Source organism: Chelmon rostratus, chromosome 4 (genome assembly GCF_017976325.1).
Source record: "Chelmon rostratus isolate fCheRos1 chromosome 4, fCheRos1.pri, whole genome shotgun sequence".
Taxonomy (NCBI): Eukaryota; Metazoa; Chordata; class Actinopteri; order Chaetodontiformes; family Chaetodontidae; genus Chelmon; species Chelmon rostratus.
In genome coordinates this window covers 29,894,171-29,910,350 of record NC_055661.1, presented here as the reverse complement: position 1 = coordinate 29,910,350, position 16,180 = coordinate 29,894,171, and the positions used below count along the sequence as shown (strand labels likewise).

At 48.2% G+C, this 16,180-nt stretch overlaps 1 protein-coding gene across 1 annotated transcript; it reads left to right on the top strand.

The window, feature by feature from the left end:
• Positions 1–1,834: 1,834 nt before the first annotated feature.
• nwd1 (NACHT and WD repeat domain containing 1) lies at positions 1,835–15,011 on the top strand. The gene is made up of 19 exons (XM_041936009.1): positions 1,835–1,883; positions 2,214–2,299; positions 2,410–2,526; positions 3,052–3,406; positions 3,488–4,799; positions 5,050–5,253; positions 5,341–5,494; positions 5,847–5,964; positions 7,246–7,410; positions 7,493–7,690; positions 9,309–9,431; positions 9,571–9,776; positions 10,203–10,463; positions 10,829–10,919; positions 11,269–11,417; positions 12,935–13,208; positions 13,381–13,934; positions 14,241–14,346; positions 14,701–15,011. Exons 1-19 carry the CDS (start codon positions 1,850–1,852, stop codon positions 15,009–15,011), a joined length of 4,818 nt encoding a protein of 1,605 aa, XP_041791943.1. The 5' UTR covers positions 1,835–1,849.
• Positions 15,012–16,180: the final 1,169 nt, after the last annotated feature.

Below are 16,180 nucleotides of genomic sequence, written 5' to 3'. Positions count from 1 at the left end.
CGCAGACAGGTTTCAGGCAGACAGTTGGGCGTATGAGGAATGAGCAGGTGCCCAGGTGGCGTCTCCCAGCTGGAGTTAATGATGTAACGTCCTCAGAGAGCTGCAGGTCAACAGCTTTAAAAAAAAAACAGCCTGAAGGTAAAACTGCAGAACAAACACATTCACAGGACGAGAACACGTTGAACATCATCAATAACAGCTCGTCATCCGCTGCCTCTGCCCGCTGTTTTCCTTTCAGCGACCACATTTCTCATCCAACATTTCACTCTACAAACCCTGTACACGTGTCTGTCGGCTAACGGGTCAGTTAGCAGCTGAAGCACTTTGATTCAGGTTAATCAAATCAGGTGTATCATCAGTAAGCATCAGTGTGTTTGTTACTGTATGTTTTAACCTAAGTTGTATAAATCATTCAAACCTTCAGACAACATTCAGAATTACAGAATTTTATTAATGACTCTTTCATAGGATCTCAGTTTATGTTGTTTGTGCACGAATCCCCTTCAGAGAAAATGAAAAAACACACCTGTATGATGTTTGAGGCGATTGTGCATCACATGGTGTCAGAGGATTGTTTCTGTCTTCAGGTGTGGCAGGTGTTTCACAGCTCGGCAGTAGCCTTGTTATCCCCATTATCATCATCCTCGCCTTCATCTTCAGGGTAATTAGTGCTGAGCTGCAAGTGTGAGCGTCGGCCCCGGGAGGCCCCGACTCCCACCGGCCCGGCTTAGTAAACGCTCAGGTGAGTTCAGCACCGAGCAGGTAAAGATACTGAAACCCACAGACAGAAGAGAGGTGATTTCTTTACAGCAGCTTCACAATAATCTGATTTCTTCACCTGCAAATGGCCTCAGCGAATCATCTCTGTACACAGAGATGCCCAGGATGTGTTTAGCCTAGCTTAGCATAAAGCCTGGAAGTGAGTGAAATTGCTGCAGTTAGGCTAGCTCTGTTAAAAGAAGAAGTCCGCCCCCTAACGACTTGATGTCTGTCTGATTGACATTCTGAGAGCTAACAAGCTCAGTCCATCCTGTTGTCAGCTGTTTTAGCTAAGACCTGTTAGCTCACAAGCTAACTGGACCCAGAGGCTAAAGCTGAGTCAACAAACTGATGACAAGGAGCTGCGAAGCCACGATGTTAGTCACAGATAATCTGATCCAGAACTCCAACACAGTCGCTTATTAAAATGAGTTTTTGCAGTTTGTTTGTTTCACTAAACTTCTTCAAATGTGGGAAACAATAAAAGAAACGGCTGAAGTCAGATATTTACAGCCTGAAGAGTAAATACAAAGCTGCCTTACATGAACTGTGTGTGTTCATCTTATCATCATCATGTTTTCCTTGTCTTTGTTTACATGATCACACGGCGTCATGCATCACCTGTGGTCAGGTAAGAAGCTCGTGCTTTAAAAATGATCAGTGCTGAAACAGCTAAATGATTAAAAATCATGAATAAAACTTTAGATTGTCAAACATACACTTCAGTTACGGGAATATTCCAGTCAGGACAGATGATGAGGAGATCATGTTAATCCACCGCAGGTGCAGCAGCAGTCAGGTGGGAGACCTGTTGTCCTGGAGGAAACTCTCTGTGGGAAACAAACAAGACTGAAGAGCAGCAGAGCGACGAAGATCAGACGGCAGCAGCAGTCTGAAGAGGAGGAAGAAACGGAAGAAGAAGAAGACTGTGGTCTCGGCTTTCAGACTGAGAACGATGGAGACGCGTCCAGAAGCAGCAGCAGCAGGAGCAGGAGGAGGAGGAGCAGGAGGAGGAAGAGGAGACGCCAGCCTGCAGGACATCCTGACAGGACGGACAGATGGAGCTCAGAGGACGAAGACCAGCTCCAACATGATCCGAGTGTTCGTCAGCTCCACGTTCACAGGTCAGAGCACTTTAACTCCCTGATGGTCTCATGACTCCTTCTGTCTGACACATTTCAGCCATCAGCCAATCAGAGCTGAGAGATGATGAAGAAATCATCATTAAAGCTCGTGTCTGTGTCTCACTGTGCTTCTGTGGCTGTGCTGAAAAGAAAAATAACGTGCATGAACATCAGTGGCGAGCAGAATAAATTCATGTCGATAGAATAACGACAGCGGTACTATTGGTCTGACGGGGGGGGGGGGGGTAAAGGACAAGAGCAGAACAGACAGTGACATTTAAAATCATCCAGAAGATAAAAACTGCTGCTGCTTCATGTGTCTCTGCTCAGATATGAGCAGCGAGAGGAAGGCCCTGCTGGAGAGAGCTTACCCAGAAGTCCTTGCTTTCTGTCGCAGCCTGGGGCTGCTGCTCGAGGTCAGTGTCCCAGCTCTGTCTCTCTCTAAGATAGATAGATAGATAGATGGACATGTGCAGTTCCTTTAAATGTCTGCTCACTGAGCAGAGTGAGGTCACTTCCTGATCAGGTGGTGGATCTGCGTTGGGGGATTCGGAGCAGCTGGTCTGGAGACCACGAGGACTGTGAGATATTCCTGCAGGAGATCAGGAGCTGTCAGAGGGTTTCTGCCGGTCCAGCTTTCATCGTGAGTCTTTCTGAGAGCTTCAAGGTGGATTTGTGTGTTTTAATTTATTTTGACTGATTTATTTGTTTTTGCACATGTTCACCATGCGTTACTGTTGCTATGGTAACAGCCAACATAAACAGGGCTCTCACACATCCAGGAAATCTTCAAAACTTCATCCTTTAATGCAGCTTACTGATCCTGGAAAAGTGCTGGAAAAGTCCTGGAAAATACAAAAACAGAACAAAAAGTTCTCTCTTTCATTTCAGCTGCATCTAAACCTGTTTTTGATATTATTCCTTCTCATTTTTTGAAACTTGTTGCTGCATCAGATTCAGAATAAGCAGATATTTACAAATATCAACGAAGCTGATGAGGAAGAACAGTAAATATATTGATTATGTCAAAAAAGAATTAGCAAGATATCACTTTGTGTTTTCTTTATGTTGGATGAGATCATACATTATTGGATATTTGGTGTTTTACAACAAAAGAGTCTCAAAAAATCTTGTTGTTCTTCCTCTCTTTGTTTTCTGGGCTCCAAAGGCTCTCCTGGGGAACAGGTACGGCCACAGGGCGATTCCTCGCCTCATCCCAGAGAAGCTGTTTGAGGCTCTTTTGTCCAAACTGTCCAAGAACCCAGAGGGCGTCAAGCAGCTGAATCGGTGGTTCTTAAAAGACAACAATGCTGTCCCGCCCACCTACGTCCTCCAGCCAATCACGGCTCACTTCCCCCACTACAGCGACCTCCGACCTGAGAACGGGCCGCAGCGCGACAACGACGTCCTTTCCTGGCGTTTCACAGAGACTCAACTGTTGCAGCTCCTACGCTCCGCCGCCACAGATGCTGAGGCAGCCGGTGACATCACAGCCGAGCAGAAACAACACTTCTACACATCAGGTCAGAGACGTCCCTCACGGTTTGTCCTCCGTGTCTCAGAGCGTTTCTGAAACCTGTGCGTCTTCGTCTTCTCATCCACAGTCACAGAGCGAGAGTTCGAGCAGGGTTTGTGGAAGGACGTCAGCGAGTCGTCGGCTCTGCTCTTTGTCCGAGAGATCCCCCGCCAGAGGGTGAGGGACGGTCCGAAGCGTCTCGCCAAGTACATGGACCTGACTGCAGATGGCCTGCTGGACGCACAAGCTCAGGGACTCCTCACGGACCTCAAGTCCCGCCTCTACGCCACGTTCCAGAGGATCCTCAACCTGCACTGTGTGGAGCTCAGCAAAGGAAACATCGAGCCCAAACGCAGAGAGCACGCTCAGTACCTGGACAGCGTCTGCGAGCAGTTCGTCTCACAGATGAAGGCAAGGATCGGAGCGGCGGTAGATTCGTCGGTGGAGGGGAGGGGTAGGAAGATTTGGGGAAGCGCTGAGGAAGAACAGCAGGAGATCTCAGACCGGGTGGTCGAGGAGGTTGGACGACATGCTGCTGTGAGCGCCGAGCTGTGCAGGGGTCTCTACGGCAGGGAGGGGCTTCTGGGTAAGCTCTGCTTCGCCATGTGGGAGTCCACCAATGTCCGTCACGGCCCGCTGGTGGTGCACGGGGCCGCGGGGATGGGTAAGACGGCTCTGCTGTGCAAACTGGCGCAGGAGATTCGTAGCGTGCTGGAGGCCGGGGCGGTGGTGGTGATCAGGCTGCTGTCGGCCGATCATCCTCAGAGACCCGACATCGACCACGTCCTCCGCAGCGTCTGTCTCCAGATCTGTTTGGCTTGTGGTTTGGCTCCGCCCTCACCGCTGACGGCCAACAGTCACCCGGAGCTGCTCCGGTTCTTCGGGAACGTTCTGACCGAGGTTTCCAAGCAAGGGAACACACTGCTCATCATCTTGGACGCTCTGGATCAGGTTTCAGACCGACACTGCGCTCACAAACTCCGCTGGCTGCCGACCGACATCCCGCCCAATGTTCACCTGGTGGTTTCCATGGATACCAACAGCGAGGTGTTCGCTAACGTGCGGCTGAAGTTGGAGACTTTGAGAAACATCTTTGAAGTGGAGCGTTTGTCTCGTGACGAAGGAAAACAGATCATGGAGTCGTACCTGCGAGCCTCTCGGCGAACTCTGACGCCCGAGCAGAGCGACGGCGTGCTGCGGAGCTTCGAGCTCACCGGCTGTCCTCTGCACCTCAAACTGATTCTGTCTGCAGCCAGACGCTGGACGTCCTTCACCCCTCTCGCGGACGTACAACTGGGCGCCAGCACGCAGGCGATGATGTCACAGCTCTTCCTGATGCTGGAGAAGAAACATGGGAAGGAGCTGGTGGGCGGGGCCTTAGGATACATCACTCTGGCCAGGTGATAACGAGTGGACAAACTCCCTTAAAAGAGCGTCTGTGTTAATACTGTAATATTGTACGCTAATGCTAATCTACCTGGTGTAAAACTCATCATGTCCGAGTAAAGAAACACATTTAAACTCACCTGCAGACGTCGACCTTGTTCAGTTTACTGCAGGTGAAAACGCTTTTGATTCGCTGTTTTCTGCTGATCGACACTGATGACCCGTTTTTATCGGCTGACTCCTGAGACTCCTCTGACTCCACAGGGGGGGTCTGCTGGAGGCGGAGCTGCGTGATGTCATGTCTCTGGATGATGTCGTCATCAGTGAGGCGTACAGGCACTCCCTCCCTCCGACCCCGTCGTTGATCCGGCTGCCCCCCCTCCTCTGGGCTCGACTCAGACGGGACCTCGAGGATCATCTGGAGGAGCGCTGGACGGGCGGGGTTGCCGCCATCGCCTTCAACAACCGGTAGAGAAAAAGATGAAAGGTCAGAGTCCCTCAGGTCAAAGGTCAAATGTTTGAGTAAAGTGTGCGTGTGCGTGTGTGTGTGCGCAGGCGTCTGTCGGAGGCGGTTTCAGCTCGGTATCTGACATCAGAGCGGCGGGGGCGGAGCCTCAGGATCCTGGCAGAGTACTTCTTGGGTCAGTGGGCGGGGAAACTGAAGCCGGTGGCTCTGCCCGGCCTGTCGCTGCTCCTCTCTGACAGAAAGGTACCAGCAGCTCCTCTGACATCACCATGATGATGATTGGCTCACTCTGATAGTCCCGCCCTAACTCCAACCAATCATCACTCCTCATGCCTAAACCTGACCAACCCAACCCAGGAAGGCTAGCCAATCAGAGGCAGAGTAGGCTAATTTCGTTGTACGTTTACTCAAGTGATATTTCGAATGCAGGCTTTTCCTTGTAACCAAGTATTTTGGCGCTGTGGTATTAGAACTTTACTGAAGTAAAAGTTGTGAGTTCTCCACCAGCACTGACTTCTGCTCCAGACGTTAGTGTGACCTACCTCTGAAAGTGATTTCCTCTCTGTCTCTGTTGATTGGTTCTGTGGTGCCACAGGTCCCACCCCAGCCGTTGTGGTTTGCTCCAGGATTGGCTAACGTCAGGAAGCTCCAGGAGCTGCCCTATCACCTGCTGCATGCTGGTCTGTGGGACGAGCTGCGACAGGAAGTCATCGGTAGGATGTGGGAAGCGGTGCAGTATTATGTTAATTTAAACACAAGATACTTGTGCTCAAAAAGAGGATTCATTCTCAGTGAAGAACCTTGGAGCTCTAATCTGCCTCTATACCTGCCAAAGAGCAGTGATTCCTAACACGTCTCTGGGGGTCATCAGGTGGAAACCTCCCTTCAACGGTGTTTCGCCTACTTAGTCCCACAACACCTCCAGGAGGCTAGGCGGTGAACTCCGGCGTCCCAGAGTCACCCCCCCTAGTGCCAGTTCACACTGCTCCTAAACAACCCAAACAACACTGCCACGTTCAACTGACCCAGGCCTGTTTAGGAGATGCTCCAGGTAGTGGCCAGTACCGATGCTACCATTTAGCTAATGCTAGCCGCTAAGAAGAACAGAAGAAGACAATACAATTCCGATGCAACCATTTAGCTAATGCCAATGCTAATGCTAATTGCTAACTGCTACCTGCTAAGAAGAACAGAAGAAGACAATACAATTCCGATGCAACCATTTAGCTAATGCTAATGCTAAATGCTAACTGCTACCTGCTAAGAGGAACAGAAGAAGACAATAAAGCTAGATTCACCTAAACTGTTAATGTTAACTGCTAGATGCTAATACTAACTGCTAAGATACTATCATACTACCACCACCTTAGCTATTGTTAGCTGCTACAATGCTAGCACAGGCCTAGATGCCACATGTAACTGCCAAGTGCCGTACTACCATCATCTACACCTGCCTCTCACCAACTGCACCAATAAATATATTAGCGTCATTGGAAATGTCACCAGATCGAATCATAAAGCACCAACTGATACTTTGTTTAAGAAAATTGAATATTATTAATATATTATGAGCTGATTGATTACAGCAATTAACAAATAGTGTGAAAGTGGACTGAAACATACCATGATAAATGATATATCATGAATTACACACACACACACACACACACACACAGACACACACTGAGTTCCCTCCAGGTTTCAGTTGATTTCTGTGGATCCAACTTTAATCCACGTTAGTCAACATTAATATATGTTTCTATTATATATTCAGTTGTCAGGATTATACAGACAGACCAAAGTTAACGATGAACTCATTATTCCATTATGATGAATGGATCATTCATTAAATGATCATGAATAGATTTAGATATATAAAACTGAAATATTAGTTATTGATGAGCAGCAATAGAAATAAATGATCTTTAAATGTTTCTGGCTGCTTCATATCATTTTGAATTGATCGATCAGTCAGACTTGGTCTTGTTCTTCAGGCTGTGCTGAGTGGCTCTACTGTAAGAGCAGAGTGTGCGGGGTGTCCAGTGTGATCCAGGACCTGGACCAGTCCTCTCAGTACATGGACTGCACTGAGACCAGACTGATCAGAGACACTCTGGTCCTGATGAAACCCAGTCTGGATTTCCTGGGCGGTAACATGGGTCAGTTATTCTCCGTTAACTGAGTCTAACCAATGCACCAAAATGAAATAACACGAGAAGTTTTTTATTCCTCCTGTTCCAGACATGTCTTTGTTCCACACCGAGCTGTTGGCCAGACTCTGCTCCTTGGCCGCGCCTTTCCCCTCTGTGATTGGTCGGCTGTGTGGCCAATGTGAGGAGTGGTTGCTGACGTGTCCGGAGCCCATCCTCCTTCCTAAGTGCAGCTTCCTGCAGCAGCCAGGGGGGGCGCTACGCCACACACTGACCGGACTGCAGGGAGGTCAGAAACCTGAACTCTGAGACAAGCAGATTTATTCTGAATCAAAATGACACAAGAGTCGAATTAAAAAGAGACACAGCTTCAGCAATTAGTGTCCACGTTAAAATCCGTCTTTCATCAGTAGTGAAACATGTGACCATGTTTATTCAGAGAGACGCTCTCAGCTGTTATCTGGTTAATCACATCTGTGCTAAACACTGATGCTTCATAGAAGATGACACACTTTGATGTTTAAAGACAGCACACAGTGATGTTTCAGCTCGCAGTTATCCAAGTACAACCAGCAAAATGTACTTCAGGTATTACAGTAAAAGTACTGAGTGCAGTAAAATGTGACTGTTCTCCTGTTCTACTGTTCCACTGTTCTCCTGTTCTCCTGTTCTGTTCTCCTGTTCCACTGTTCCACTGTTCCACTGTTCTCCTGTCCTCCTGTTCTGTTCTCCTGTTCCACTGTTCTCCTGTTCTCCTGTTCTGTTCTCCTGTTCCACTGTTCTCCTGTTCTCCTGTTCTCTTCTCCTGTTCCACTGTTCCACTGTTCTCCTGTTCCACTGTTCCACTGTTCTCCTGATCTACTGTTCTCCTGTTCCACTGTTCTCCTGTTCTCCTGTTCCACCGTTCTCCTGTTCCACCGTTCTCCTGTTCCACTGTTCTCCTGTTCTCCTGTTCTGTTCTCCTGTCCCACTGTTCTCCTGTTCTGTTCTCCTGTTCCACTGTTCTCCTGTTCCACTGTTCTCCTGTTCTGTTCTCCTGTTCCACTGTTCTCCTGTTCTCCTGTTCTCCTGTTCCACTGTTCTTCTGTTCCACTGTTCTCCTGTTCCACTGTTCTCCAGTTCTCCTGTTCTGTTCTCCTGTTCTACTGTTCTTCTGTTCCACTGTTCTCCTGTTCCACTGGTGTCCTGTTCTCCTGTTCCACTGTTCCACTGTTCTCCTGTTCCACTGTTCTACTGTTCTCCTGTTCCACTGTTCTCCTGTTGTCCTGTTCTCCTGTTCCACTGTTCTCCTGTTCTACTGTTGTCCTGTTCTCCTGTTCCACCGTTCCACTGTTCTCCTGTTCCACTGTTCTCCTGTTCTGTTCTCCTGTTCTCCTCTTCTATCTGTTCTCCTGTTCTCCTGTTCTATCTGATCTCATCAGATTACTGTGACTCAGTCGTTCATGTCAAAGCAGGATTTTACTGTTGGAGCTGGTTGAGCTTCATTTGAACTAATGATTCTTTTCATTCTGGATCAATCAGCTGATTATTTCCTCCATTAATCGATCGATCGGTTTGGAAACATTGTGAAAATAGTGAGAAATGTGGTGACGATGAGGCCAAAGTGACGCCTTCACAGTGTTTGTTTAGTCCAAAGCTCCACATTATTACAAAAATCACTGAAACATCATCAATAGATGATCATTCATTTTCTGTCAATACACTAATTGATCAACCATTTCAGCTGTGTTACTATATTTTCATGTGGTTTGTATGCAGAAATCTTTCTTTGTAAAAGTACAGTACTTGAGTAAATGTACTTAGTTACATTCGGTGGGGCTCAGATACAGGCCTGAGCTGTATGCTGGCGTTCTGTGAGGTGTGACAGGTGCAGCAGCAGCTGGTTTTACCTGTCGTCGTGTCTTCAGGTGTCCTCTGTGTGGACTTCAGCGCGGAGGCGGAGCTTCTGGTGGCAGGTTCGGATGACGGCGTGGTGGCGGTGTGGAGCCTCGCTGACCAGCAGCTCGTCCGCTCACTGCTGGGACACACAGGTTGGGTTTCATCGTCACACCTGATCATCAGTCTGATCTCTGCTTTAAAGTTGTCTTGAGGAGCAGCGAGCAGCCACCGGAGTAATATTCCTGAAAACACAGTAATCCTCTGGATTCTTGTGTACTTCCTGTTGTGTAGGTGCAGTTCTGTGCGTCAGACTGATTGACAGCTCCACCCGCTGTCTCTCATTGGCTGCTGACGGCTCTCTGAGGAGGTGGAGCCTGAAGGACGGCCAACAGCTTCTCTGTATCCAGGAGGCGGTGCCTGTTGACTCCGCTCCTGCATCGGCACACCTCCACCTGTCCGAGCAGAGTCAGCGGCTCTTTGTTTACACCAGCACACAGGTACCCCCCCTGGTTCTGCTGCTGCTTTCATTCATTCATTTCATTCGCTCATAACTCACCTGTGCAGTATTCCATGTTTTTTTTACTGTTATACATTTTTCTACAGGGTAATAGTACAAAACACTGTATTTATCATTCATATGCTCACGCTGCAATTTAATGTGGCAACAATATTCTTATACTCTTGTATATAATGTACATACAAACATATATAGTTGATTTTTATTCTGCATCCTTTTTTATTGTCTTTTTAATCTTTCTGTCTGTAACAATTCAAAGGGATCAATAAAGTTTTATCTTACTTCTACTGCTGCTCACTGTTACTACTAATACTACTACCTTCTACTGCACGTAGTACAACTATCTGTCTGAACTTCCGACGGACGGGTGTGTGTTCAGACCAGAACTTGCTTGTCGTTGTTCCAGGTGAAGGTGTGGACGCCGGAGGGCGCTGAGCTCCTCGGCAGCAGCAGTGACGAAGGCTCGGTGGTTCTGGGAGTTCTGGGAGAGTCTGTAGTTTCTCTGTGTGATTCTGGTCTGTTCAGAGTTTCTCATCCTGTTAGTGGGACTCAAACTGTGGAGACTCAGCTGGAAAACCCACCCAGACGTTTGACTCCTGTGAACTCTGTTACGTTACCCAAACACGGGAAAGTGTTGATGGTTTCTGGAGAAGGATTCCTCTATCAGGTATGTTTCTCACCTACCTAACAACAGTAACTAAGTACATTTACTCAAGTACTGTACTTGATGTACTTGAGTCTTTGCTTTTCAGGCTATATTCCTACTATTAAAGTACTTTTATTACATTTATTTAGTTACTTTAGTTACTACTTACTACAAATAGAATTTTTGCACACAAAAAACTAATTGAAATACTGAGGTGGAGTTTAGAATTAACCATCAGTCCTGTTAGTTGAGTGGCAGCACAGAGTGTGATGGAGTTCACATGTCACAGCCGTCATCAACCAGCAGGGGGCGGCAGACCAGGACTCAGCGCACTTATGTCCTGCCAGCGTTCAACATTAAAAAGCCATCCTCCTTCCTGTCTGCAGGTCTCCAGGACGGGCAGACTGACGGCCGCTGAGTTTCCTCTGGTTCCTTCTTTGCTTTCAGTTACTGAAGATGAAAAAATCCTGATCGCAGGTATGACTCTGCTACATTATCCAAACCACAGAAAATGAACAGATCTCGCGGCACCATTGGCTCAAACTGCAGGACGCCATGGCGCCAAACTGTAACCGCCAGCAGCTGCACAGTGGAAAACGACTGCACACATAGTTTGTTCCAACACGTTGGCTTCAAGGGTTCAAAAGTGGAACTAACTGGTGTAAATGAGAAATAAAACATCTGTAATGACTTCGTGGCTTCGTGACTTGAAGCAGCTTTTATTCATGTTTTAAGCCTTTTTCAGACCAAAACAAGAGAAGAAGAAGAAGCAAACCTGTGATTGGCTGCTGGCAGAGCAGTGATCCTGTGTCTCTGTCCTCTGCAGCCAGCGATCGGACTCTGAGCCTCTTCACCGTCGACGGAGACTCTGTGGACGGATTCCTCGACCTCCAACACGACGACAGCGTTTTGTCCGTCTGCGTCTCATCAGACCGCCGGCTGCTCGCCTCCGGAGCCGCCGACCAGCTCATACGGGTAACAGCCCACACACCGACGCAGCCGGTGGAGTCAACGAGTTTTTAAATCAAAATAATATTTAATCTGTCAAAAACAGCACAGAGGAGTCACAGTGGTTTCACTGTAACAGCCAAGTTAGCGGTTAGCGGTTAGCAGTTAGCTCAGACTCGTCCACTGATTCAACCGGCTTTCACTGTAAAGAAGAAGATAGAAAGAAATGTTTCTAATACTACTGCTTCTACCACTACTACTAGTACTACTGCTACTACTGCTACTACTAGTACTCCTGCTACTACCACTACTACTAGTACTACCACTACTACCAATACCACTGCTACTACCACTACTGCCACTACCACTACTACTAGTACTACTACTACTACTACTGCTACTACCACTACTACTAGTACTACTGCTACTACCACTACTACTAGTACTACTACTACTACTGCTACTACCACTACTACTAGTACTACTACTGCTACTACCGCTACTACTGCTACTACTAGTACTACTGCTACTACCACTACTACTAGTACTACCGCTACTACCACTACTACTGCTACTACCACTACTACTAGTACTACTACTACTACTGCTACTACCACTACTACTAGTACTACTGCTACTACTGCTACTACCACTACTACTAGTACTACTACTGCTACTACCACTACTACCAATACTACTACTACTACTACTACCACTTCTACTGCTACTACCACTACTACCGCTACTACCACTGCTACTACAACTACTACCAATACTACTACTACTACTGCTACTACTACTACTACTACTACCACTTCTACTGCTACTACCACTACTACCAATACTACTACTACTGCTACTACCAATACTACTAGTGCTACTGCTACTACCACTACTACTACTACTAGTACTACTACCACTACTACTAGTATTACTACTGCTACTACCGCTACTACCAATACTACTAGTGCTACTGCTACTACCACTACTACTACTACTACCACTACTACTAGTACTACTACTACTACTACTACCACTACTACTAGTACTACTGCTACTACCACTACTACTACTACTACCACTACTACTAGTACTACTACTACTACTACTGCTACTACCACTACTACTAGTACTACTGCTACAACTAGTACTACTGCTACTACCACTACTACTAGTACTACTGCTACTACTAGTACGACTGCTACTAATAATACTAATAATCATAATAAACTTTGTTTAAACAGAATTTATTAACTTCTTTGGTTGAAACAGGATTAAAACTAGTAAAATCAGACACTTTATACAAAATAAAAGAGAATAAAAAACCCACCAATAAGGATGAAAATAGAAAAGAGAGGGCGGAGCATTAAGAAATAAAAAGATGTGACTGGTTTTGATGTATTTTTCTTGCTGGAGGATCGTTTCTCAGGATGTTGCAGGCGGCTTCGTGACTGTCAGGTTGATGAATGATGTGAGTTTAAGACCTCGCCCTCTTCCAGCTGCAGTTTTCACATGTTGCTGTTGTTCTGTGTGAACTTGCTCAGATCTGGTCGGTGACCACCGGCGCTCTGCTGGACGCTCTGTGCGGTTCAGACGCTCCCGTCACCGCCGTCGTTCTGTTTAACGGCTTCGTGGTTTCGGCCTCGACGGCCGCGGCCTGCGTCCGCGTGTGGAGCCTGAGCTACGACGCCCGCCACAAACCCACCGCCCACATCCCTGCAGGCTGCGCCCACGTCGCCGTCACCAAGGACGCGGATCGAGTTTTCTACGTCCGACAACAGAGCCAGACAGAAGTGGTCAGCTGGAACAACCTCACAGGTTCTCAGTCAGCTTGTTTCTGCTTTTAGTAACTGGCAGGTTTCACCTCCTGCAGCTGGTCGACTGTGGTAATAATGTTCTTCTTCTTCACAAACGGAGGTGAGGATGTTTCACAGTCTGACTGCACCTTCAGCAGGTGGACGTTCTGAAACGTCCTCCGGTCTCCCCGCAGGTTCTCCATCGGAGCGCTTGGCGGTCTCTGCTGAGGTTTGCTGTCTGGAGTTAGCGCAGCACAAACAGCTGCTGCTCTGCGGTCTGACCACGGGCACCGTCCTCATCTACCCTTTAGCCCTGCCTCAGGAGACGCTCTGCATCCCCCCTCCCGAGAGCCTGTCCAGGGTGCTCTGCCTGGCCGTCAGCCCCAACGAGAAGCTCATGGCGGTGGCCTACGAGGACTCCGTGAGTCTGTTCGAGATCACGACCAGAGACAGCTTCCCCACGGTGGAGGGACCCCTGGTGGGGTTCCCCCTGCCCCTCCTCCACGCCCCGCCGTCCTCCATGGCCCTGCTGTCCGACCGCAGGCTGCTGTACGGGACGAGCTGCGGGGAGGTGAAGCTCCATGACTTCAGCGGCGGCAGCGGCTCCGGTCTGGAGCCCCATCGCAGCAGGGTGACCTGCGTGACGGCCAGTAACTGGGGGACCCACGCTCTGGTGGGCTCCGAGGACGCCGTTCAGAGGCTGTGGGCTCTGACCCCGCTGGTCCTGGACCACACCATGGAGTACAAGGTCAGAGCAGCTGGATGTCTGCAGAAACCACCACAGTCTTTACATTTGAACTGAAGGTCATTTTCCAAATTACACAGATTAAAGTTCAGTTTTACAAATAACTTTCTGTCCTGCAGGAGTAGAAGCTGTGAGCAGACTCATGGATGGTTTTAGATGTTCATTAATGTAAAGTCATTTTGTCCCATGAAGACATTCAGCGTGTTTCTGGTCTGTAATTCAGACGTCACAGTCTGAACCACGTGTTGAATGTTGTCACAGGACGTTGATGAAATGTTCTGAGTTTTCTGTGCTGTCGTCGATGTTCAGGGTTTCTTCTTCGAGGGCGTCCTCTCCGCTGCTTTCTCCGACAGCGACCAGTTCGTCTTCACGGGATCTCAGGACAGAACCGTCAAAGTCTGGGACGTCTCCACAGGTACGTCCTCTGACGCCTTTCCAGAGATCTGACCTGCTCCTGCTGAGCTGTGAAATGTTTCCAACATGTGCTGGTTTTTATCTTCAACATGTTTCCAGTCTCATTAGTGGATCTGTGAGATCTGGATCTGAGATCTCAGTCGATCTGAGACTTTTAGTTTTTAGACTTTAGGTCTTGAATGAAGCTGAAGTTGGTTGAGATGTTCACAGCTGGGCAGGTTTTTAGAAATCAGCTCTCTTATCAACATGACACATGTGGAATGCTGCTAACGTCCTCGACCGCAGCATCTGCGTCCACTGAGACAGACGTCCGTGTCTCACGTGGTCTCCGTGTCTGCTTGTTGCTTCCTGTCAGGACACCTGCTGTACGTTCAGTACGTCTACTCGCCCGTCGTCAGGATGGTGACCTACAGGAACGGCTTCGTGGCGTTGTCGCAGCAGGGCTCCGTCATCAGAGAGGTGTTTCGCTGTCCGGACCACATCAGTCCGGACTACAACCCTCTGAGGAACGTCAAGGCCCAGTACCGGGTCGTCTCCAGGGAGAAGAACCGGGACGGCCAGCAGAGCTCCGCGTCCGACCTCCAGGACTTCAACCCGGCCCAGTTCAACCTGAGCCTCATGAACGTGCTCAAAGCCAAACCCTCCTCTACCTGCCTCATACTGTAGGACAGCGGGGCCAGAACCGGGACCTCCAGGGGGCGCCGGCGGCCCTCAGGTTCTAGAGGCCTTCAAAAGAAAGAAAGCAGGTTTACTGTTCGTGGTCTCATGTTGTAAATTCACAGCGAGCGTCCTTTAATCTGAAAAATGTTCCGCAGAGTTTTACTAAAATATGACGAAAAGCTTCCTTCAGCTTCCTGAACGTAACTGCCGGCAGGAAGTGAAACAGCACATCCGGTCAACATGCGCCCGATCACACCGGCTTCCTCCTTCAGGGGCGACACACCTGACGTGACACCTGTCCCCCAGCAGGGCTGCAGTACAAACATCATTCGGTCTCTATGGAGAGTCTCTCTATCCAGACTCAACAGCATCTGAACTGCAGAGGGTGGCTTTACTTCAGGGCCAAGAGTTAGCATGTCATGCTACATTCTGCGCGGTTATGTTCTTTACTCTTCTTCACGGATCATCAGCTGATGAAGACGCTGACGTTTTGTCTGTGACATGTTAGTTTTTAGTGTTCCTGACCCATGAATCCCTGCTGCTGTCTGTCCGGTGATTCAGATCGATAACAGAAATAAACATTTCAGTCTGATTAAGCTAGTCTGCGTTAGCTTCGTTACACAGTGCTGAGTTATCATATCATGCTCGCTGAGTCCTCTGACCGTCCAACCGTCCAACCAGTCTCACTGTGCACTCACAGCATTTCCAGCTTTTTTTGCAGACTTTAGCCTCTCGCTCAGCAGGCGAGCAGCGGAGGCTAACAGCCTGTCTGCAGGTTGAGCAGGAGCCTGCAGACAGGACTCAGGGCTGAGAACAGCCTTCAGATCCTTTCAGGTAAAACAAATACAACAGGTTGTCTTTATTTACAGATCATTCAAAGTGATCATCAGTCAGAGGTCAATAAGAAAACATCGAGGAGTTTAAAGGTTCAGTGTCGACACTGAAATGATGCTGAAAATGAGCGATCACACGTCTGAAGCACGAGAAAATAACTGATGATGTGCTGGATTATTTAAATGAGGGGATCTGAACGCTGTAATGTTTCTAACGCTGTGGTAACGTGCAGGTAAAACAGGTGATCTGATTATAGACCAGCACTCTGCTCACTGCTCAGTGTGAGAATGAGAGGAAACCACAGATACGACGTGTTAAATAAATGCATGGAAACAGACATC

Bases quoted from the DNA above. Each gene is read 5' to 3' on its own strand.
- nwd1 (XM_041936009.1), top strand. From the start codon at position 1,850: ATGATCCGAGTGTTCGTCAGCTCCACGTTCACAG. The intron at 2,527-3,051 runs GTGAGTCTTTCT...TGGGCTCCAAAG, and splicing joins CTGCCGGTCCAGCTTTCATC to GCTCTCCTGGGGAACAGGTA. The intron at 14,347-14,700 runs GTACGTCCTCTG...GCTTCCTGTCAG, and splicing joins AGTCTGGGACGTCTCCACAG to GACACCTGCTGTACGTTCAG.